At 46.5% G+C, this 22800-nt stretch overlaps 2 protein-coding genes across 2 annotated transcripts; both read left to right on the forward strand.

The window, feature by feature from the left end:
• The first annotated feature begins 474 nt into the window (after window positions 1-474).
• On the forward strand, window positions 475-1365 carry LOC124690841 (agamous-like MADS-box protein AGL62). Its single transcript, XM_047224170.1, has one exon. The coding sequence runs from the start codon at window positions 475-477 to the stop codon at window positions 1363-1365; it is 891 nt and encodes a 296-aa protein (XP_047080126.1).
• A 20447-nt stretch (window positions 1366-21812) lies between these two features.
• On the forward strand, window positions 21813-22342 carry LOC124688655 (putative lipid-transfer protein DIR1). Its single transcript, XM_047222302.1, has one exon. It carries the CDS (start codon window positions 21872-21874, stop codon window positions 22187-22189), a length of 318 nt encoding a protein of 105 aa, XP_047078258.1. The 5' UTR covers window positions 21813-21871; the 3' UTR covers window positions 22190-22342.
• The last annotated feature ends 458 nt before the right edge of the window (window positions 22343-22800 follow it).

Genomic DNA, 22800 nt, shown 5'->3' on the forward strand with positions numbered 1-22800 from the left:
GTACAAGCCAGAAAAGGATATATTATGATCACACATTAAACTGAAAGACATCTTGTTTGATTTCACATGTCACAATCATACTAGATCCTGCAGCTTAACAATTTGGCAATTACGTATCTGAAAATTATGGTTGACCAGATCGATACATAATTTCTTGGGTATTCAGAAAGTACCCATGATTAACTGTGGGCCCGACCCTTCATTAAATTCGTCCTCGTTTAGACATCTGACAGCTAAATGTGTTGATCATCGTCTCGCTGTCTCATGAATTCTCTAGCTTATACGTGATGAGATGGGAACATGAGTCACGAGATAAGGATCTCAATTCTCAACTCCTTTCACATCTCAATTCTTCTCCTCCATCCCCTATATAGACAGATGACCCCAAAAGTTCTAGACAGATCTACCTAGCTACCTACGCAGAGCAAACATTTTGAGAGGTGAGAGGGTCCAAAGGTTTAAGGGTAGGCGGCAATGGCACCGCGGCGGCCGAGAGGTACGGGGCGGAAGAAGATCGAGATCCGGCCCATCGAGAGCGAGGCGGCGCGGCAGGTATGCTTCTCCAAGCGCCGCACGGGGCTGTTCAAAAAGGTGAGCGAGCTGTCCACCCTATGCGGCGCCGAGGTGGCCGCTGTCGTCTTCTCCCCAGGAGGCAAGGTCTTCTCCATAGGCCACCCTTCCGTCGACTCCGTCCTCGACCGCTTCCGCACCTCCTACTCTTCCGAGGCTCAGACCGTGGCGGCGGTGGACGGCGGCGCCGGTGACCGGAACCCGGCGCAGGCGGAGCTGAACCAGAAGCTTGACGAGCTGCAAGCGCAGCTGGCCGCGATCAAGGCGCGAAACAAGGCCATCGATGAGTTCTTGGATAAGGCGCGCGCCGAGGGGTGCCAGGCGGCGGCGTGGCTGGAGCAGGCCAACGACGTGAGCCAGATGAAGGAGGAGGACCGGGCTGCCTTCGCGGCCGCGCTGGCGAAGCTGCGCGCGGACGTGGCGGTGCGCTGCGACCAGGTTCTCCGGGATGTGCTGCCCGTTGGCCGTACTGTGGGTGGCGGCGGCGAGTTTGAGCTCGGTGGCACCAGCGCGAGCGGCGGGATGGAGATGACGCAACATCAGCTGATGATGGAGTTGGTACAGCAGCAGGGGAAGCAACAGCAACAGATGATGATGGAGATGCCGCCGCCTCCACAAACGGGGTTCGTCGACGCTGGAATGGAGCAGCAGCATCAGATGATGATGGGGATGTTGCCACCGCCGCCAGTGCTGGGGTTTGACACCGGAATGGAGACGGTAAATCAGGGGTTTGGGCCGCACGGCTTCCCCCAGAGAGGACACGATGAGATCGAACCCGACACCAGTCGTACCTAGTCCGGTTCTATTCATTCTTCCGATGGCGATGCGTGCATTTGTTGGAAAGAGATCGAACGCTAGCTTCGATCTTGCACCTTCATAGATTGTCTGTTATATATGCATCGTGCAAGTAGGTGTTATGTATCATCTATCTGGGTGAAAGAAATATTATTATGGCTTGTTACAGTGTATGTCTTTTTATACCGTTTCTCCCTGTTGCAGTGCATCAACATGGCACCTGTTGTAGCATTGCACCAAATTAATGAAAATTCCAACCTCCTTTTTACTTGCTCTGCGCAGAAAAGGTGCCCTTTCGTGGGAGACCGTACCATTCCTTTTGTTTTGAAACAAGTTTCGTGGGAGACCAATCACAATAAACGCACACTCCATGTAATTTTTTTTTCCAGCGGCCATTTTATTTTGTTGTCTACGCAATACTAATTAAGAACTGTTGGATAGGCGCCTAGTACGTTCTGAACCAGTGTTAAACTGTTAAAACATTAAGCCGAAAAGAACATATGTCATTATCACATTTTGCGAATGTTTCCAACAAATGCCCCTTTTATTCTGTGCAAAATCTTTCGAAGACCGGCTTATGATGCGAGAACTAGAATCAATACGACAACTCTCATGTCAGCCATAGAATTTATCTTAGTAAAATATGGATTTTACTTTATTTGGAAAAAATGGTGCAAAGCAAGTACTGCCGGCATTAACCGATGCAGCATAACATATGAAGAAAATAAAAACATGAATGTATGCGGTTCGTACAAATAAACTTCAATGTGCACACACAGTCACACAAACACATACACTAAAATTAGGGTAGATAAAGAAACTAAGGTAGATCGATCAAAGCTAGCGTGTTGGATTCCTATTAGAAAAATAATTATATACCTCTTTCCTCCTTAAACTATTGACTTGGCTTAACTTCTTATCATAGTGTTATTTTGCCCATTTAAACCCCACACAATCATATACAGAGCATCTTGCCCCTCGGCTCTTTGCATCAATATTTGACTTGGCTAACTTTGCATAATTTTTTTCCTCCAATAAACCAATTACAAGTATAATTAATTTGGGGAGCTCCTTTTCGAATACTTTAGGAACATAAGTGTGCAATAGTTCAGAAGGCAGCAGTTAAACATAGACTTTTTCCACATGGAAAATGATTTCAGCAATGACACATGCTAATCTAGCCGGACCGGAACAACTATAGATAAGTTGGCCATCAAGGATTGAAGCGCGCGAATGGTTGATGGTAATAGACAATAGGTTGCGTGAAGCGATTAAATTTATGCTAACTGATGTGCTAGTGTACATTGGGAGTGGATTGCTAGATTCCTAAAGAATTTATGCATGGTTTGGAGCTTAATACTTCCTCCATACCGGATTAATGGGCAATTATGCAATTTGAGAAACAAGTTTGACTACAAATTTGGTCAACGAAATATGAGATATATGCCACAAAAATTATACCATTGAATTCGTATTCAAAAAATGTTTCCAATAATATATTTTTTCTGATGTATGTCTTATATTTTGTTGACTAAATTACTAGTCAAACTTGTTTCTCGAAGTACGTAATTGCCTATTAATCAGGCATGGAGGGCGTACATACTACCTACATTTTTTAAAATAAAGGCATAATTTTTTGAAAGTTAAACTGTGTAAAATTTGACTAACTTTCTGAAAAAATATTGACATATACAATATAAAATCAATATCGTTGGATACATGATGAAATATATTTTAATACGATGTCTGATGGCGTGTATTTCACACGTTCGTTGGGCAACCCCAAGAGGAAGGTATGATGCGCACAGCAGCAAGTTTTCCCTCAGAAAGAAACCAAGGTTTATCGAACCAGGAGGAGCCAAGAAGCACGTTGAAGGTTGATGGCGGCGGTATGTAGTGCGGCGCAACACCGGGGATTCCGGCGCCAACGTGGAACCTGCACAACACAACCAAAGTACTTTGCCCCAACGAAACAGTGAGGTTGTCAATCTCACCGGCTTGCTGTAACAAAGGATTAACCGTATTGTGTGGAAGATGATTGTTTGCAGAGAAAACAGTAAAACAAGTATTGCAGCAGATTTGTATTTCAGTATTAAAGAATGGACCGGGGTCCACAGTTCACTAGAGGTGTCTCTCCCATAAGATAAAAGCATGTTGGGTGAACAAATTACAGTCGGGCAATTGACAAATAGAGAGGGCATAACAATGCACATACATGTCATGATAAGTATAGTGAGATTTAATTGGGCATTACAACAAAGTACATAGACCGCCATCCAACTGCATCTATGCCTAAAAAGTCCACCTTCGAGGTTATCGTCCGAACCCCTTCCGGTATTAAGTTGCAAAGCAACAGCACAATTGCATTAAGTATGGTGCGTAATGTAATCAACAACTACATCCTCGGACATAGCGCCAATGTTTTATCCCTAGTGGCAACAAGCACAACACAACCTTAGAACTTTTCGTCACTCGTCCAGGTGTCAATGCAAGCATGAACCCACTATCGAGCATAAATACTCCCTCTTGGAGTTAAGAGCAAAAACTTGGCCAGAGCCTCTACTAGTAACGGAGAGCATGCAAGATCATAAACAACACATATGTAATAACTTGATAATTAACATAACATGGTATTCTCTATCCATCGGATCCCGACAAACACAACATAGAGTATTACGGATAGATGATCTTGATCATGTTAGGCAGCTCACAAGATCCAACAATGAAGCACAATGAGGAGAAGACAACCATCTAGCTACTGCTATGGACCCATAGTCCAGGGGTGAACTACTCACTCATCACTCCGGAGGTGACCATGGCGGTGTAGAGTCCTCCGGGAGATGAATCCCCTCTCCGGCAGGGTGCCGGAGGAGATCTCCAGAATCCCCCGAGATGGGATCGGCGGCGGCGGCGTCTCAGTAAGGTTTTCCGTATCGTGGTTTTTCGCATCAGGGTTTCGCGACGGAGGCTTTAAGTAGGCGGAAGGGCGGAGTCGGGGGCCGACGAGGGGCCCACACCACGGGGAGGCGCGGGCCCCCCTTGGCCGCGCCGCCATGTGGTCCGGCCACCTCGTGGCCCCACTTCGTATGCTCTTCGGTCTTCCGGAAGGTTCGTGGCAAAATAGGCCCCCGGGTCTTCGTTTCGTCCAATTCCGAGAATATTTCGTTACTAGGACTTCGAAACCAAAAACAGCAGAAAACAAAGAATCGACACTTCGGCATCTTGTTAATAGGTTAGTTCCAGAAAATGCACGAATATGACATAAAGTGTGCATAAAACATGTAGGTATCATCAATAATATGACATAGAACATAAGAAATTATCGATACGTCGGAGACGTATCAATGTCTACCTAGTAGTATAGCGTGGATTTTGTTTTCTAAAAACTTGGTCCAACTTTATATTATTTTACTCTTGAAAAGAGTTGTAGGCATCTCCCTTTGGGTCCAACTCTCGGAATTCACTCTTCATGAGGACGTTGAAGATGAAATCACTTGGAACCTCACCGACAATGGCCAATATTCATCTACCTCCGCCTACCGTGCTCAATTCTTTGGAGCTACATCATCCGCGATCGCCTCCTCGGTGTGGAAGTTTTGAGCACCGTCTAAATACAAGTTCTTCATGTGGCTCGCGCTTCAAAGTAGGCTTTGGACTAATGACCGCTTCGAGAAGAGGGGTTGGCCTAATTGTCGGGATTGTCCTCTTTGCAAACGAGCTTTAGAATCCGTTGATCATCTTCTTGTCAATTACCGTTACACCATTCGTCTTTGGGGCCTCTTAAACGATTGGCTTGGCATTCAATCTCTTGACCTCAATCTTTGGCCGGCCTCCATTCTTCATCCTTGGTGGGGCAAGATGACGAAGCGCAAGGGCATCGCTTATTTAACCTTCCTTGTGCCATGATAGCTTTGGAACGAAAGAAACGCTCGGGTTTTCAAAAACAAGCATGTGCCACCCTCGGTGCTTTTCCATAAGATTAAGTTAGAGGCTAAATTTTGGATTTTGGCGGGTGATAAATGTATGAACAATTTGATGCCGCGAGAGTAGGTCCCTTTGTTTCAAGGGTGTAACCGGGTGCTATGTAAAACTATTTCTACTTCTTCTTAACGAATGGAATAGGGCAAATCTTTTGCCCTCTTTTCAAAAAAAGAGTTGTAGGCCTTGTTGTGATACAGAATCCGCCTCCTCACCATAACAATCAGCACCATCACAGCTGTCATCATCCATCTTGTTGTAATACCAAATCCTAGTCTGGTTTGCAAATGTACTCATTTGATCTATCGTACTTCGTTTATATTTATGATGATGTTATTCGCTCCATGAGTCAATAGTTCCATTTGTTCTTCTGAAGATGGAGTAACCCTAGCACTTATATGATTTTAAATTAAGATTTAAGATCGTTTATTAGTAACATGTGTAAGTGACGGTGGAGGAGGGGGATGTCGACAACCTGGCGAGCAGGAGCGGCGGGATAGACCAGGAGGATAAGTCGACGGAGCAGAGAGCCATTCTAGAGTCTTACAAGAATCAGAAAGAAGCAGTAGGACAACGCTCACGCCCGCGACAAGGCCTTCGAGGAGCAGTGGTGGCACACTGTTGGGATGTTCGTCGAACGGGCGCCCGTTGAGAAGGGGGCTCACCGCCTCATGGCGTACGAGTGGCAGTGGCTCGACGAGTAGGCGTGCGGACGTAGGGCTTGCGCCAACGATGCAGGAGGAGCGGCGGGAGCAGGAGAACCGGATAAGGGAGGGTGGGGACGACGGAGCGGGCCATCGAGCCCTCAGTGGATGGCGAGTAGGATAGGGTCTAGTCGTAGAAGTTTTCATTCAACTTGTAATATGTAAAGAAAATTTAAATGAAAACTTTTAATTTCATCATATTCTTCTGAGAACGAGCGTACCAAACAACGACACCACCATGCAACGTCTTTCATTCAATTGATCCGGCATGTTTATCAAATGCCATTTATGGAATGTGACTGAAGAAAGCATCTCGATCGGTGTCTGGTGGCCCCAACGCACAGGAGCCCCGCCCAATGTCGAACGGTTCAGCAAGTTAAAAGGTCCAGGCAAATAAGAGCAAGTACAATCTAGTCAGCTGACTAGAATGATTAAAATAATATATTTGTGTTTAGTTGGAGGATGAGAGAAGAGGAGAGAGAAGGTAAGTGGACTTTGATGTAAGAGCTAGCTCTAGCACGTGCTTCTAGGCAAGTTGTGTCAATGAAAGGTGGGTTATCCACTGAGAAAGTAGTGCATTCTTATAGCCAACCATTATATTTGTTGGCTACAAGTTAACTATATATGACATGATATTTTACTTATAGCCAATAACCGACTAACTATTAGAGTTGCTCTAAAGAAGCAACTAACGCTAGCTGACACCTAGTCCACTCGATTCATCTGATCACCGCTAACTTGATGCAACTTTTTATTGCCCCGAAATCAACGCCTCCATAGCCGCAGTATTATCGCTTGAAGCTCGTTGTGGTGTCACTAATGGAGAACGAGGCTCCTATGGAGACCAAATCGCTCTCTATTTGCAAATTTCTACAGGTGCACTTAGGTACAATCGTTTCCCACCGGAGATTCTCCTTGACGTTTTTTTTTCTTTCTGTCATGAACCACAGATTACAATCTCGCTTATCCACTCATTGACACAACAAATCCTCAAATTTTCTAGACCATCATTCGTAGAGGGAAATTAATGATCTGGAGTTCAAGAGTTCAACATAGCCAATCGTTCGGATTAAGAAAATCGGAGATTATCGCCTATTCAACTTTTTCATGTAAGCGGCCCTATACTTCTATTTGATTTCATTATCTCGTTCTTCTGTGTAGTACCAAATTTCTAAATATTATTTGTTTTTCTTTTAGGAGCTTTTTAACATCCCATGCCGTCAAGTTTGCCATTTTATTCTTTTGGTCTGTGTAAAATTAGCGTTTCTTAGCTATACCAACGACACTACTACTTCCAGTTTATGTGGTAAAATGCTATATACTACCTCCGATCGTGTTTAATCGACACTGGGTGTAGCTAAGCGAACATGTAGCTAGGTCGTATCGGCGTCAATTAAACATGAACGAAGGGAGTAAAATGTCACTAGTAGAAAATAGACCTTTCGTCAGGCCCCTTTGGTCCAAAGGCATAGCCACGTCGCTCCGAATCCACCCAATCGTACGCCAGCATATATCCCGGTTCGTTAGGACCCATTGGTCCCGGTTTGTCCCAAACCAGGACTAAAGGGTATTGCGGCACCCCTACCAGCCGGGACTTAAAGTCAAACGCTTCGTTCCGGCGGAAGCCGATTGCGTCGCTATTACTGGCTTCGCAATCTGAGCCCCCGCGTCGGCATCGGCGGCCAGCCATAGGAATTGACACCCAGTTGTTGGCCTCTTCATCTTCATCTTCCTTTACTTTATATACTCACATCTTCTCCACCATAACCACACACAACATTCTTCCACATCTCTCATCTCCTCCACCATTGCAAAAAAAACTCTCCTCTTCGTCGACATTTCAGACTCAATGGAGCACCTCACGCGTGACCCAGATCCTCGAACTCGGGTATATCACCTGATGGCAGAAGGGATGTCGTTCAAGATCACATTCGCTCTCTGTGCAAGAAGGTTTGAGAAGTGGATCCACGCCGTGAAGAGGGACTACCTCGACAACACACCAAAGAAGTGTGTCAGCTTAGACTGCGAGTTCCCCAACCCTCGCGAGGGTAATCAGCGCGCCGCCGTCCTTCAACTCTCGATGGCGTCCGAGAATTTGATATTCCAAATTTGTGGGGCGGATGAAGTGTCACAGTTGCTAAAGGAGTTCTTGCAGGACGAGACCAACAAATTCTTTGGTGCGGCTATCGACAAGGATGTGGAAAATGCTGAGTCACTATGGTAATCATATTACTTCTGCATTCGACCTCCACAAGATACTCCCGAATCCCACCAACTATCCAATTCCGAGCCTATATGATCTGGCGAATTCTATCATTGGGACAAATCTTGAGAAGAAGAAGAGGAGGAAGTACAAGAAGAAGGACGCCGAGCAAGAAAAAGAAGATGAACTCATATTTGGGTGGGCCAATGTTCCATTAAGCTACGGGCAAGTGCGCTATACCGCGATGGACGCTCGTCTGGGCTTCGAGATGGCTAGGAGGCATTGGATGCTAGTTGGCTACAATAGCCATGTTGATCGTATCAATATTTAGAGATGATGAGTAGATGGTGGTGTGTGCTACTATATGTATGGACTATGTGTCTTTGTTGCCTACCAAAACCCACCGGCGAGCAGCGATGGACAACACGGAGAGCTGGGAGGCTCCCAGGACTGCTGGTGGGCCCTGGTCCCTCGGGCGACGGCCCGCAATGCTCCGGCACACGTCCTGGCTAATGCAAGGGCGTGCCACCTGACCTATACCTGGTCAGGAAGGTGATGGATGGCTTCGACTAGTTTCCTGCATGGCAGACACGTAAACATTAAATACGAGCCCGATCGGCTCTCAGGTTACCCTGTGAATCGGCTCAAAGAGCCGATCTCCCCATGGTTCACGTTGGATTTACGATGACATGGGGATTCTACTTTATCAATACAAAGTTAAATCAATCTACGACAGTTTAGGGTTTTCACCGCATAACCGGAACATCCTACACGTAGTTGAGCCTAGTAGATACGAAAGATGATGGAAAACTAGTCCCTAAAGAGGCCTAAAAACCAACACGAAGTCGATTCCCGGAACAATCCCTCTAGGATTAGTAAACCATACCTTACGCACTACCGGATCGTTCAACCCGTTTGCAAGGCCTAACCATGCGGATATCAAACTAATCCTTGGAGAACAAGGAACAACTATAACAGATCGAATCTACTAAATAAAGATTAAGCAAGATGCTGCCCTTACACCCAAGATAGGTGCAAAGGCAGCCAGATATTGAGGGGCAGCGTAGCTAAACAAGCATATCATGAAAGTATCGACGTTAGCCCCAAAACATCCACGATAAGGGTGTTGCTCGCCATCAAAAAGGCTTCAGTACGAGCAACACCAACAACGAATAAACTGATACTGCCTAGATCGCAAGATGCGATCTAGGCAGCATGTTGCTTACCGGAAGAAACCTTCGAAACAAGGGGTGGCGATGCGCCTAGATTGGTTTGTTGTGAACGTGATCGTCCTCCTTCTCAATAACCCTAGGTACATATTTATAGTCCGTAGACTTTCTATCTTTACAATAAACCTAGCTGTGTACGACTAAATTCTATCTCTTAATTAAAACGTGACCTACTATAATATACAGATACACGGGCAATCTAGCCCAAACTCCTGCACGAGGCCGATTCAGAGACCCTTTATCTGCACGTCCTCTAGGCCCATCTCAATCACGGCCCATCTCCTGCCTTGGCTAAATTCTGGTGATAACACATGCCCCCCTGGTTTTGGCAATAATAATTCCAAAACCACTCTGTTTTTTCTTCGTCGGGTCACGCGTTGCAGAGCAGAACCGCTTCAGTATCCTTCCATCATGATGCCTTGTCTTCTCAACTTCTGTATACTGCACGATTGACAGTTTTGGCACCACTTCCTCGAAAACTGCCCACGCATTGAATCATCTCCCCCTAATATTCCCTTTATTTATCCTTATCGAGCAGTTCGCCTCTTCATTCCCCTGTTCCGCATTAGCAATCGGAAAAAACCCTCCTCTGCACCATGGACTCCTCCTCCTCCTCTACCTCCTCGGGCCTCTCCTTCAAATCCTCCTCCTCGAGCGAGCCGGAGCCGGAGTTCGACCTGATGGCGGCGTACGAGGCCCTCGCCCCAGAGTGGTGGGACGAGAGGGATTGGATCTTCACCGACGGGTCAGAGGACGACGCCTCCTTGACCGACGGGGAGGAAAACCTCCAGTTCCTTGTGGATGGGGGGTTGGAGGAGGAGAGCGATGACGACCTCTTCTCCTGGGACGGCTTCTCCTCTTCCGACGAGGAGGAGGAAGCGGAAGATGACTCCTCCTTCGACGAGTACCCGCCGGTGAAGCGCTTCCGCACCGGGTCGGAGGACGACGACGACAATGACGACGACGACGAGGAAGAAGGAGCGCCTGCCGACGGCTTCGGCAGCAGCGACGAGGACTTCGCTGGCAGCAGCGCCGACGACAGCTACGACGGCGACGACGAGGGCAGCGACGACCCCTAGATTAGGGACTACTAGAATAAGACTAGTAGTAGTAGTGCATTAGGCAGCAAATCCTCCTTTTGTGAGCAATCGGCTCTTCTTGTAACAATCCTCTTTAAATCAATGAAGAATGTTTCTTATGTCTGATTTTCCCGATGGTCATATCTGATTTTCCCGATTGTCAAAATAGGTCAATGTTCAAAGAGCCGATGGCAACGCATCGGTCTTTATCATAAAAACGTCAGTTAAGGCCAGATTCAGAAGATCCCCAAATCCAAACGGTAATCTGTGACCCTTGTACCAGTCTGTACTTCTAAAGTCGATGGCTGCGCATTGGCTGTTTTATTCTAAAGTCGATGTCTGTGCATCGGCTGTGCCTTGTATATCCTTGTATATTAAAAAAAATTACTGGCCGATTTCGTGCATCGGCCCCCATATTTCACTGTCCGTCATCCCACATACTTGGGAAATATTTCTTAAGATGCTGACCATTGACAGCCACTGGGAATTTCACACCACTCAGCTCCTCAAGCATGTATGCATTACCCTTTAAAACTTGGCCAACCCTGTACGGCCCGTGCCAATTTGGAGACCATTTACCATATACTGCATCCTTAGTCCCCAATGGCAATACAGCTTCCCATACCAGATCACCAACGTGGAACTCCTTTGGTCTCACCTTCTTATTATATGCGCGAGCTACCTTGGCTTTGTTCTCTTTAATTTTCTCAAGCGACCAAAGTATAAGTTCCGTTAGATCCTCAATGCTATCACTCATCAGGGCTGCATATTCTTCAGCTGTTAAATCATTCTGAAACGTGACACGTCTCGAGCCAGCCGTGATCTCCCAGGGTAATACAACTTCTTGTCCATAGACCAGATGGTATGGCGAGGTTTTTATCGCTCCATGACATGACATGCGATAAGCCCACAAAGCGTCTGACAACACCTCGTGCCAACGTCTAGGATGCTCGTCGACTTTTCTCTTAATCAACTTGATAAGGCTCTGGTTAGACGCTTCAGGTTGTCCATTTGCTTGAGCATAGTATGGAGATGATCGGATCAGCTTAATCCCCGTGTCCTCGCAGAACTTTCTAAACTCGCGAGAACTGAAGACCGAACCTCCATCGGTCGTGATAGTCTGGGGAATCCCGAATCTATGAATGACATGCTCTTTTACGAAATTGATAACATCTGCCGATGCTACTGACTTCATAGGGACGGCCTCCACCCATTTGGTGAAATAATCTGTAATAGCCAAAATCCACACATGGCCTTTGCTCGATGGATGATTGATTTTGCCGATCATATCCATGCCCCACCCTCGAAATGGCCAAGGCTTGATGATGGGGTTCATTACTGATGCGGGCACCATCTGAATTTTCCCAAACTTCTGACATGCTTGACACCCTTTATAGTACTCAAAACAATCCTCAAGCATGGTGGGCCAATAAAACCCCGATCGCCTGATCAACCATTTCATCTTATGAGCCGATTGGTGAGTTCCACAGGCGCCTTCATGTACCTCATGTAAGAGCCGATTGGACTCGGCTGGTCCCAGACATCTGAGAAGTAACCCTTCCAACGTCCTATAGAACATGTCATCCCCAATAAGGACGTACTTCATGGCCTTGTACCTTATCCATTTAGGTGCCCCCCGAGCCGAATCTTTCAATTAATTGAAGATATCGGCTCTCCAGTCATCCGGTTCCATGAACTGTACCTGGACATCGACTCTACCCGCTACGTCTTTGTAGCCTGACGCCATCTGTGCGAGATCGTTTGCCTCGGTATTCTGCGACCTCGGGATCCAGTTGAAGTTTATGTACCTAAATTGTGTCATCAACTCACGGCATTGCATCCATAACGGGAAGAGCGACTCACTCTCACATTTATATTCCTCCGTGAGTTGGGAAATCACTAATTTGGAGTCTCCAAAAAGTTCCACCGCTTCTGCCCCGGCTTCCAACAGCAACTCCATTCCCTTGCGTATTGCTTCATACTCAGCGACATTTTTGGTGCAAGGGGTAGACAGCCTGATGGAGAAGGAATATGTTGCCCCCCGGGGCGACACGAGTAGAATGCCGATGCCACAACCGTCATCACAAGCCGATCCATCGAAAAACATGGCCCATGCACGCACAGACAATGCTGCTATATCAGTGTTGATTCGTTCAGCAATAAGATCGGCCAACGCCTGTCCCTTGACTGCTTTCGCGGGCTGATATCGGAGATCGAATTTCGATAATGCAAACATCCATTTACCGAGTCGGCCTTTCAACACAGGAGCCGACAGCATATGTTTGATGACATCTGATTTGCATATGATGACAATTTCTGCTGTCAGAAAGATGTGACGAAGCTTGGTGCAGGTGAAAACTAGGCAGAGGCACAACTTCTCGATCTCAGGGTACCTAGTCTCTGCATCCAACATCCTTCTGCTCAGGTAGAAAGCGACTCTCTCCAGACCATCATAAACTTGCACCACCACTGAGGCGATGGAAGTGCTGGCTACCGACAAGTAAATATAGAATGGCCTGTCTTGCTGGGGCGGAACCAACACAGGTGGCTTCGTTAGATACTCTTTAATCTCGTCAAACGCTCGCTGTTGCTCTGCCCCCCAGCGAAACTCCTCATCAGCTTTAATCTTTACCAATCCCATGAACGGCTCGATTCGCCCTAACATGTTGGAGATGAACCTTCTGACGAAATTGATTTTGCCGATGAGACACTGGAGTTCCTTCTTCGTGGTAGGTGGCTTCATTGTTCGTACTGCCTCCTGACTTTTCAGGCCGATCTCAATTCCGCGTTCACGGACCAAGAAGCCCAAGAATTGACCGGCCATCACACCAAAAGCACACTTCTTTGGATTCATTCTTAACCCGAATTTTCTAGTTCGGTCCAGGATGCGTCGCAAATCCTCCAGGTGTCCTTCTACTGAGACAGACTTGACTACCACGTCATCAATGTAAATCTCCACCAACTTGCCGATCAGATCATGAAAGATGTAATTCATGGCTCTTTGGTATGTTGCGCCGGCATTTTTCAGTGCAAATGTCATGACTACATATTCAAACAAGCCCACCGAACCTGGTACTCTGAATGCAGTCTTGTGTATATCTTCTGGAGCCATAAAAATTTGGTTGTAGCCGGCGTTGCCATCCATGAAAGTTAAAACCTTATGACCAGCAGCTGCATTGATCAATGTCTCTGCTACCGGCATTGGATACTCATCCTTTGGAGTGGCTCTATTGAGATCACGAAAATCTATGGCGACGCGCCATCGGCCGTCCTTTTTCTCTACAGGTACGATACTAGAAATCCATTCAGCATACCTGCATGGCCTGATGAACCCGGCGTTCAGCATTTTCTCGATCTCTTTCTTGACTTCTTCTAAAATTTCGGCCTTCATCTGTCTTGCTCGTTGTTGGAACGGCCGAAATCCTTTCTTAAGAGGGAGCCGATGCTCAATGATGCTCCTGTCTAACCCGAGCATCTCTGTGTAATCCCAGGCAAAACAATCAGGGTACTCTTTCAACAAAGCTATCATCAGGCCCCTCAGATGCGGATCTAACTTTCTGCTGATAAATGTTGGCCGTGGCTTATCCCCAAGACCAATGTCAATCTGTTCTAGCTCATCAGCCGATGTAAACCCATATCATAGCTTCCCGTCGCCTGCTAGATCAATGCTGAACACAGGCAAAACGTATGGTGAAGATAATTTTGGCCGATTGTTGGAATCGGACTCCTTTTCGTTTGCATTGCTCAATGAAGGTTTACAACTTATTTGCGCTTCACTACGGGAAGGAGCATCCCTACTACGACTACGTGACATGCTTGAGGTGAGATCATTGCTTTTTATTTTTTGGGGCCGATCGCAGGGATCGGCCTTGCCACGTACGTCGATTGATGTTGCTCTTGCTACTCTGTCAGGCCGGTGGATAAGACCAGCCTCACCCCGTTTTTTGTAACCTCGATGCGATCACAGCCGTCCAAACTGACTCCAGAGAGCGGCTCTTGGTCTTCCGAGTCCCAAATATTCATGCCAGCTATTGAGACCTCGATCGAGTCGTCTGCATGAACGACCTCCACTTCATCTCCCTCCCACTGTATCAGGCACTGGTGCATTGTAGATGGAATGCAGCAGTTGGCGTGAATCCAATCCCTCCCTAGCAGGACAGCGTAGGTGCTTTTGCTGTCGACGATGAAGAATGATGTAGGGATGGTTTCTCGGCCTACGGTTAGATCCACGTTCAGAAGTCCTTGCGTCTCTGATGCTTGGCCGTTGAAGTCGTTTAGTGTGACGTTGGTTTTGATCAGATCTGCGCTAGAGCGTCCCAAACGCCGTAGCATGGAGTATGGCATTATATTGACTGCCGCTCCCGTGTCAACCAACATCTTTCCGACAGGATGCCCATTGATATAACCTTTTAGGTACAGGGCCTTCAAATGTTTGTAGCTCTTCTCTCGTGGCTTTTCAAAGATAACTGGCCGTGGACCGCAGTCAAACTGTGCTATCGGCACTTCTTCGGTTCCTGGAGCACGAAACTCCGACGGAAGTATGAACACCATATTTGTGCCAGCCGATGCACTCGCATGGGCTTTTACTTGCTTGGGGCGCCATTCTTTCTTCTGTGGACGACTCTCCTCGTCCAAAGTTTGCTGAATTTTCACGGCCAGATCGGGCCGCGCTTTCCTCAACGTGTGCAGGTATTGCGCCTCGGCTTGCTCCAAGCTACGTAGCCGCTGAACCCTACGCTTTTGGGAGTGGCTGAGTCCATCAGGACACCACCTTGGCCGGTGGTATCTATCTTCTTCTTCATCTTCTGACTCCTCAAAATCTTCCTCTTGAGATGACTCAGCTCGTCTGTTCCGAGATGGGAGAGGCCCTAGACGCTTGAAAACCGAAACTTCTCCTGCGTCCTTCTTCTGCTGTCTACACTTCGGGCAGTTGTCGATTGTAGGCAATCGGCTCATTCCTGAATCCCAGCAGTGCTTAAAGAAAGGACAGTCCCAGTGTCTATCCATGTCCTCCTGCTCTCTTGATTCCCCTTTAGCGCGGTGCTCATATCCTTCGCCGGCTCTATCATACCGACGATATCTTCCATTGTCTACGTCAGACCGACGATATCTTTCGTCTTCTCTGTCATACCGCCGACGTCGGTCATACTGACGCTCATACTTGTTAAGGAGATGCACGGAGAGTGGTCGTTGATATCGCACGCTTCTCACTTGTTCCTCGGTGAGGTACCGTCTGTCATCATATCGGGGCCGGTCGCGTGGGCCGGCCTCCTCCTTTTCCTTGCCACGGGAGTGACTGCTTTCTTCTTTATCCTTGCCATGGTGGTGTACAGGCCCTGCCATGTTAACATCAAATGAGAAACCTGGCTGATGCCTCGTGGAGTGATTGATTCCCACCATGTTGACGCCAGGAAACGGGTGCGTGTCCACTTTCATGGCAAACTGGCCGAGGATCAAATGGCCTTGTTCTATCGCCGTTTGGATATGCCGAAGCAACTCTTTGCGGTCATTGGTGATATGGGTGAACGAATGATGCCACTTGCAGTACGGTCTCCCGTTCATCTCTTGCGCCGTAGGGATTTTATGGCCTTCGGGTAACTTCAGCTGTTTTTTCTTAAGCAATAAATCGAATATCTCGCTCAGCCTTGCTTACATCGAAGTCAAACCCCTTTGGAGGCCCTTGTGGTTTCACCCATTTGCGGGACACGGGAACCGCCCCCGACTCCATTCAGCCACGGCCACTTCCTGGTCTCCTGGAGAATCCTCAACTTCTTCAGTCTCAACCAGGCCTATCGGACGCTTGAACTTGTCTTGGTACAGTTCTGGGTGGCGCTGCTCATACAAAGTTAATTTCTGGACCATGTGCGCCAGTGAACTGTAATCTACTTGGAAAGCCAGATCTTTGATCGGCGCCGCGAGGCCCAACACTGCCAGCTCGACTGCTTCCTTCTCATTTAGACGAGCCGAATAACATCGGTTCTTAACGAGTCCCGAAACGCCGGATGTACTCCGACACCGTTTCTCCCCGCTTCGCCGCACCTCGCGCTAGATCGGCAATGCCAGCCTCGGTAGCCTCTGAGTGATATTGGACATGAAACTGCTCTTCCAGTTGCTTCCACGTCCGGACTGAGTTTGGTGGCAACGAGGTGTACCACCCAAAAGCCGATCCCGTGAGAGATTGTGCAAAGAACCTTACACGTAACGGGTCTGATGCTGAAATCATGCCCAACTGTGCCAAATATCGGCTCACATGCTCAATTGAGCTAGACCCTTCGATCCATTGAATTTTGAGAATTCAGGGAGCCGATACTTGGGTGGCAGCGGGATCAAATCATACTCGTCGGGGTACGGCTTGGAATAGCCGATTGTTTTCCTCTTTGGCAGGATGCCGAACTGGTCTCTCAAGATGGTACTGATTTGTTTCACGGTATGAGCTGCAGGGACCGAGCTTTCATGACTCGTTCTGGTGGCATATTTAGCTAGCCACGCCTGTTTATCGGCGTCTGCTCCAGAAATCCCAGCTGGTGCAATCTGGTTCGTGCGCGCCAAGCTATTGCAGTCCGGCACGTATGTGCACACGTATCCATGTGGGATCTCTTTAGGTGGCTCATAGAGGAATTGGCAATCGCCAGGATCGCCTCCAACCTTGTAGACGACGTACGCCGGTGAACCCTGCAGCTCTGGAGCTGCAAGCGTGAACGGCAGCGGCGGTCTGGTCTGGAACGGTATTTCTCCTTGGTGCGTCCCCAGGGCAGGTCCTGACGGAGAGTACTGATGCTTCATGATTTCCTGAACCACGCGAACCGCAATGCGCTCGAAGGAGTTCACCAGGCTCTCAGAATGACGGTGTATAGAATGAGCCACCATGTAATTGACTTCCTGGCGCAGAACCCTGGTGCGTTCCTCTGAAGGGGTAGACAGATCTACTTCGTCGAGAGCGCCTTCGGGTGAGAACCCTTTCCACGTAATGCCACGTGAACGGGTCTTCGCGAAAGAGCCGATGAGATCAGACTCGAAGACGGCTTTAATCTCATCATATTTCTTCTTGTGCTCTTCAGGCAGATCTTCGTACGTGACTGGTTCGTCCGCCATCTCAGCTGCAGATTTTGACATAGTTGTTGTAGAATGTCCCACTGGGCGTGCCAGAATGTGTTGCCTACCAAAACCCACCGGCGAGCAGCGATGGACAACACGGAGAGCCGGGAGGCTCCCAGGACTGCTGGTGGGCCCTGGTCCCTCGGGCGACGGCCCGCAATGCTCCGGCACACGTCCTGGCTAATGCAAGGGCGTGCCACCTGACCTATACCTGGTCAGGAAGGTGATGGATGGCTTCGACTAGTTTCCTGCATGGCAGACATGTAAACATTAAATACGAGCCCGATCGGCTCTCAGGTTCCCTGTGAATCGGCTCAAAGAGCCGATTTCCCCATGGTTCACGTTGGATTTACGATGACATGGGGATCCTGCTTTATCAATACATTGTTAAATCAATCTACGACAGTTTAGGGTTTTCACCGCATAACCGGAACATCCTACACATAGTTGAGCCTAGCAGATACGAAAGATGATGGAAAACTAGTCCCTAAAGAGGCCTAAAAACCAACACGAAGTCGATTCCCGGAACAATCCCTCTACGATTAGTAAACCATACCTTACGCACTACCGGATCGTTCAACCCGTTTGCAAGGCCTAATCATGCGGATATCAAACTAATCTTTGGAGAACAAGGAACAACTATAACAAATCGAATCTACTAAATAAAGATTAAGCAAGATGCTGCCCTTACACCCAAGATAGGTGCAAAGGCAGCCATATATTGAGGGGCAGCGTAGCTAAACAAGCATATCATGAAAGTATCGACGTTAGCCCCAAAACATCCACGATAAGGGTGTTGCTCGCCATCAAAAAGGCTTCAGTACGAGCAACACCAACAACGAATAAACTGATACTGCCTAGATCGCAAGATACGATCTAGGCAGCATGTTGCTTACCCGGAAGAAACCCTCGAAACAAGGGGTGGCGATGCGTCTAGATTGGTTTGTTGTGAACGTGATCGTCCTCCTTCTCAATAACCCTAGGTACATATTTATAGTACGTAGACTTTCTATCTTTACAATAAACCTAGCTGTGTACAACTAAATTCTATCTCTTAATTAAAACGTGACCTACTATAATATACAGATACACGGGCAATCTAGCCCAAACTCCTGCACGAGGCCTATTCAGAGACCCTTTATCTGCACGTCCTCTAGGACCATCTCAATCACGGCCCATCTCCTGCATTGGCTAAATTCTGGTGATAACAGTCTTTCAATATATATCGAACTATGTGTCTGAACTAGCGGCATATATCCTTGTGTATTTTACATCTCTGTATTCACTCCATGCCGCCCCCCCTCCATGTACACCTCCATCACCATGACGTTTCTTGTATCTCTGCATGCCACCACCTCCACGTCCACCTCCATCACCATCACGCTGCACCTAGCGCTCCACCATCACGCTGCAACCGAAGAAGATATATTGAACTATGTGTCTTAACTAGCGACATATATCCTTGTGTATTTTACATCTTTGCATTCACTCCATGCCGCCTCCCCTCCATCACCATCACGCTGCACCCGGCGCTCCACCATCACGCTGCAACCGAAGAAGATATATCAAACTATGTGTCTGAACTAGCGACATATATCCTTGTGTATTTTACATCTCTGCATTCACTCCATGCAGCCTCCCTTCCACGTCCACCTCCATCACCATCGCGTTTCTTGTATCTCTGCATGCCGCCACCTTCAAGTCCACCTCCATCACCATCACGCCGCACCCGGCGCTCCACCGGCCATCACGCTGCAACCGAAGAAGATATATTGAACTATGTGTCTGAACTAGCGATATATATATATCCTTGTGTATTTTATATCTCTGCATTCACTCCATGCCGCTTCCCTTCCATCACCATCACGCTGCAACCAAAGAAGATATATCGAACTATGTATCTGAACTAGCAACATATATCTTCGTGTATTTTACATCTCTGCATTCACTCCATGCCGCCTCCCCTCCACGTCCACCTCCATCACCATCGTGTTTCTTCTATCTCTGCATGGCGCCAACTCCACATCTACCTGCAGTTTACAGATACATCATATATTATTTGTCCGATTGCGGTTTACAAATTTCAAGATATTAATTATTTGACCATATTATATGAATAATGCATATATTATTTGCTAATAATAATAAAAAATGAATAAAAACATAATTATTTCATATTCCAATTCCTCACATTTTTCTAATAATAAAGCATATATTATTTGTCCAATTGCAGTTTACAAATTTCAAGATATTAATTATTTGGCCATATTATACGAATAATGCATATATTATCTGCTAATAATAATAAAAAATAAAAAAAACATAATTATTTCATATTCAAATTCCTCACATTTTTATAATAATAAAGTATATAATATTTGTCCAATTACGGTTTACAGATTGTTTTTGGTTTCAAAAAATATAGAAATGTGACACAATGGTATAAGAGGTAATAAGATTGGTATGGTAGTATTTACAACAAGGTACAATCACATTCGCGGGAGCGCAAGGAGTAGTATGCGGATGGGTGACCGACCGAGAAGTGATGACCAAGTCTACAATTTGACTACAAAGTAAGTGTAATTAGTATTAAAAATGGTCCAAGTAAGAGAGTAACAAGTCAAACAAAAAGAAAAAATGAAAAAAGAAATTAGAAAAATGAAAAACAAAATTATTGAAACTAATAGTTAGTCCCGGTTGGAATTACGAGCCGGGACTAAAATTTCTCCAGTCCAAAACCCTGTATCGCGGCTACGTGGAGAGCCATTAATCTCGGCTAGCAACTGGGTCGGGTCTAAAGGCTTCACCTTTTGTCCCGCATGAATAGTTCCGGTTGGCCAACCGGGACTAGATCCCATTACGGGCCGGGACTGATTGCCCTGTCTTCACTAGTGTGTATTTTCAAAATGAGAAAAAAAATAGACAAGTACAGAAGTTGATTGGATCCTAAAGAGGATGAGCCGAAAAAAATTCCATGACTATTTCAACTATTATGAATCGATATGTTTTCTGTAAGTTATATACTCCCTCCGTCTCATGAAACTTATCTCAGATTTGTCTACATAGCAGATAGTGTTTAGCTACATTAAAATATTTTAATAAATCTAAAATAAATTTGGGAAGACGGAAGGCGTATAACAAATGAGGCCTCTTCCTATGTTTCACCCAAGGGCCCCCGAACGGCCAGGAACGTCCCTGGCTGATTGGGTCATTGGAGTGAGTGCTAGTCGGCAGCAAATTGCCCGGTTGCCCCAATTGCCATAAAAATAAACGCTTTTCTTATAATGTTAAGTGCCGGTCGACGTCCCGCCGAATTTGCATACTGTGAAATGTTATCATGATGAGCAAGACTTGTCTGACCTCACCATCCACAGCCACCGCAAGCAATCTTTCATTCATTTCCTTTCTGACTGTCCCACCTAAACACTACTGAAAATAGTCGGCAAAAGTACCTAAGAATTGGTAAGACCAACCTGATCTCTATATGGTCTCTGATGAAAGCATCTGAAACCATGGTGGGTGCATTTAACATACTTCTGAACGCTTCAGGCTAGCAAACGTCGTTCTCTATAATTAACTAACCAGGAGCAGACCATATTGTCCTCCAAACTAAGGTTCTTTTTCCTTTGCAAAAAAAAACTAAGGTTCTTTTTGTTAATTTTTGAAGGGGCACTAGGTGCCTAATGCCTTTTAATTCTTATTTTGGCATACCATAGCTAATGAAATAATACATATAATTCGTTAGCTAGGTACAAACAACGAGATTACGGTGGTTGTCTTAATCGATTTGGTCATCTAAACACAATCCAATATTCAAAATGTTATCATGAGCCATCTTTCTTTTCAATGTGAAAAAACCTTGAGTGCGATCATATCTAAGAATAGCTCTTTGCGGCGTACTCCTGATATTTCATTATGGAGAAGTTCACACCTATCTAAATAGAGTTTTCTGGTTATATCCCTTACTGTGTCAATTGTGGCAGTCGTTATCACTTATCACTCAGCACTGCATGCATGCTCAGCGACTGAGTTCAGGTGCAGATATTTCCATGATACGACGAGATAGTACTACTAGCTTGCTTGATGCAGAATACACACCAGGCCTGCTCCTATAAATAGAGCCCTACATCAGACAATCATCGCACACATCCCCAAAGCAAGACCTAAGATCAAAGTAGCCAAATAATCTACCAGAAATCAGAATAGAAACCAGCATCCATGGCAAAGCCACAGGCATTGGCTGCAGCACTCCTGCTTGCCTTAGTGGTCTCCCTCGCCGCAATAGAGGGTGCTCATGGCATCTGCGGCTTGTCCAACGACGAGTTCAAGCTTTGCCAGCCAGCGGCGGCGGTGAATAACCCCACAGACGGACCATCGTCTGAGTGTTGTGCCGCGCTTGGGAAGGCCAACCTGTCGTGCATCTGCCGTTACAAAGGAGTTGCCGGCGTATGGCTGAGGATGTACCACATCGACGCCGCCCGCGCCATGGCGCTTCCCGGCAAGTGCGGCCTCGCCATGCCCAGCAACTGTTCGTGATAATCCGACGTACTACTGTCTATAGGCGTCTGGGTGTCAGTCGGTCTATTATAAAGCTAAATAAGTGGAGGAGCACTTGAAAGGCGTTGTGCTGCTCGATCTTACCGGTGTTGTGTGATTTGGACGTGTTCTTATCTCTCTAAGCCATGGATACAGTACGCCTATAAATGCTGGAAGTGCAATGATGGCAAAGAAATGCCTACAGTCAGTCCCAGAATTTAATATATTGTAACGTCAAAAAAAAGAATTTAATATATTGTTCTGCTGGTTCATGTCAAAAAGCTGCAGGTTTTCTAGTAACGCAAACAAGTTCAGCTCTCGAGTGTCTTGTCTTTCCATTGCGCCTCCCTGGTGCATACTTGCTTTATATCTGAAGGCAAGACACTATAAAACTATCAACACTTCAGCACTATGTATTGTGGGTTAAGACTCGCAAACTAGGAAGTTGGTTTTGTCTCAATAAATTCGGAAAATTCTGTTACATGGCGATTAATCTGACAGCTGCAACGGTGCATCAGATTGTGAGACGTAAACACGCAGCACACTGAACTACTGTAGTATTTGATTTATGTATCCAGAACTTTTTCTTTTTCGGGGAAAGTATTCAGAGG

Source organism: Lolium rigidum, chromosome 2, assembly GCF_022539505.1.
Source record: "Lolium rigidum isolate FL_2022 chromosome 2, APGP_CSIRO_Lrig_0.1, whole genome shotgun sequence".
Classification (NCBI taxonomy): Eukaryota; Viridiplantae; Streptophyta; class Magnoliopsida; order Poales; family Poaceae; genus Lolium; species Lolium rigidum.

Excerpts from the sequence above, each read along its gene's own strand:
- LOC124690841 (XM_047224170.1), top strand. The coding sequence starts at position 475 with ATGGCACCGCGGCGGCCGAGAGGTACGGGGCGGAAGAAGATCGAGATC.
- LOC124688655 (XM_047222302.1), top strand. The coding sequence starts at position 21,872 with ATGGCAAAGCCACAGGCATTGGCTGCAGCACTCCTGCTTGCCTTAGTG.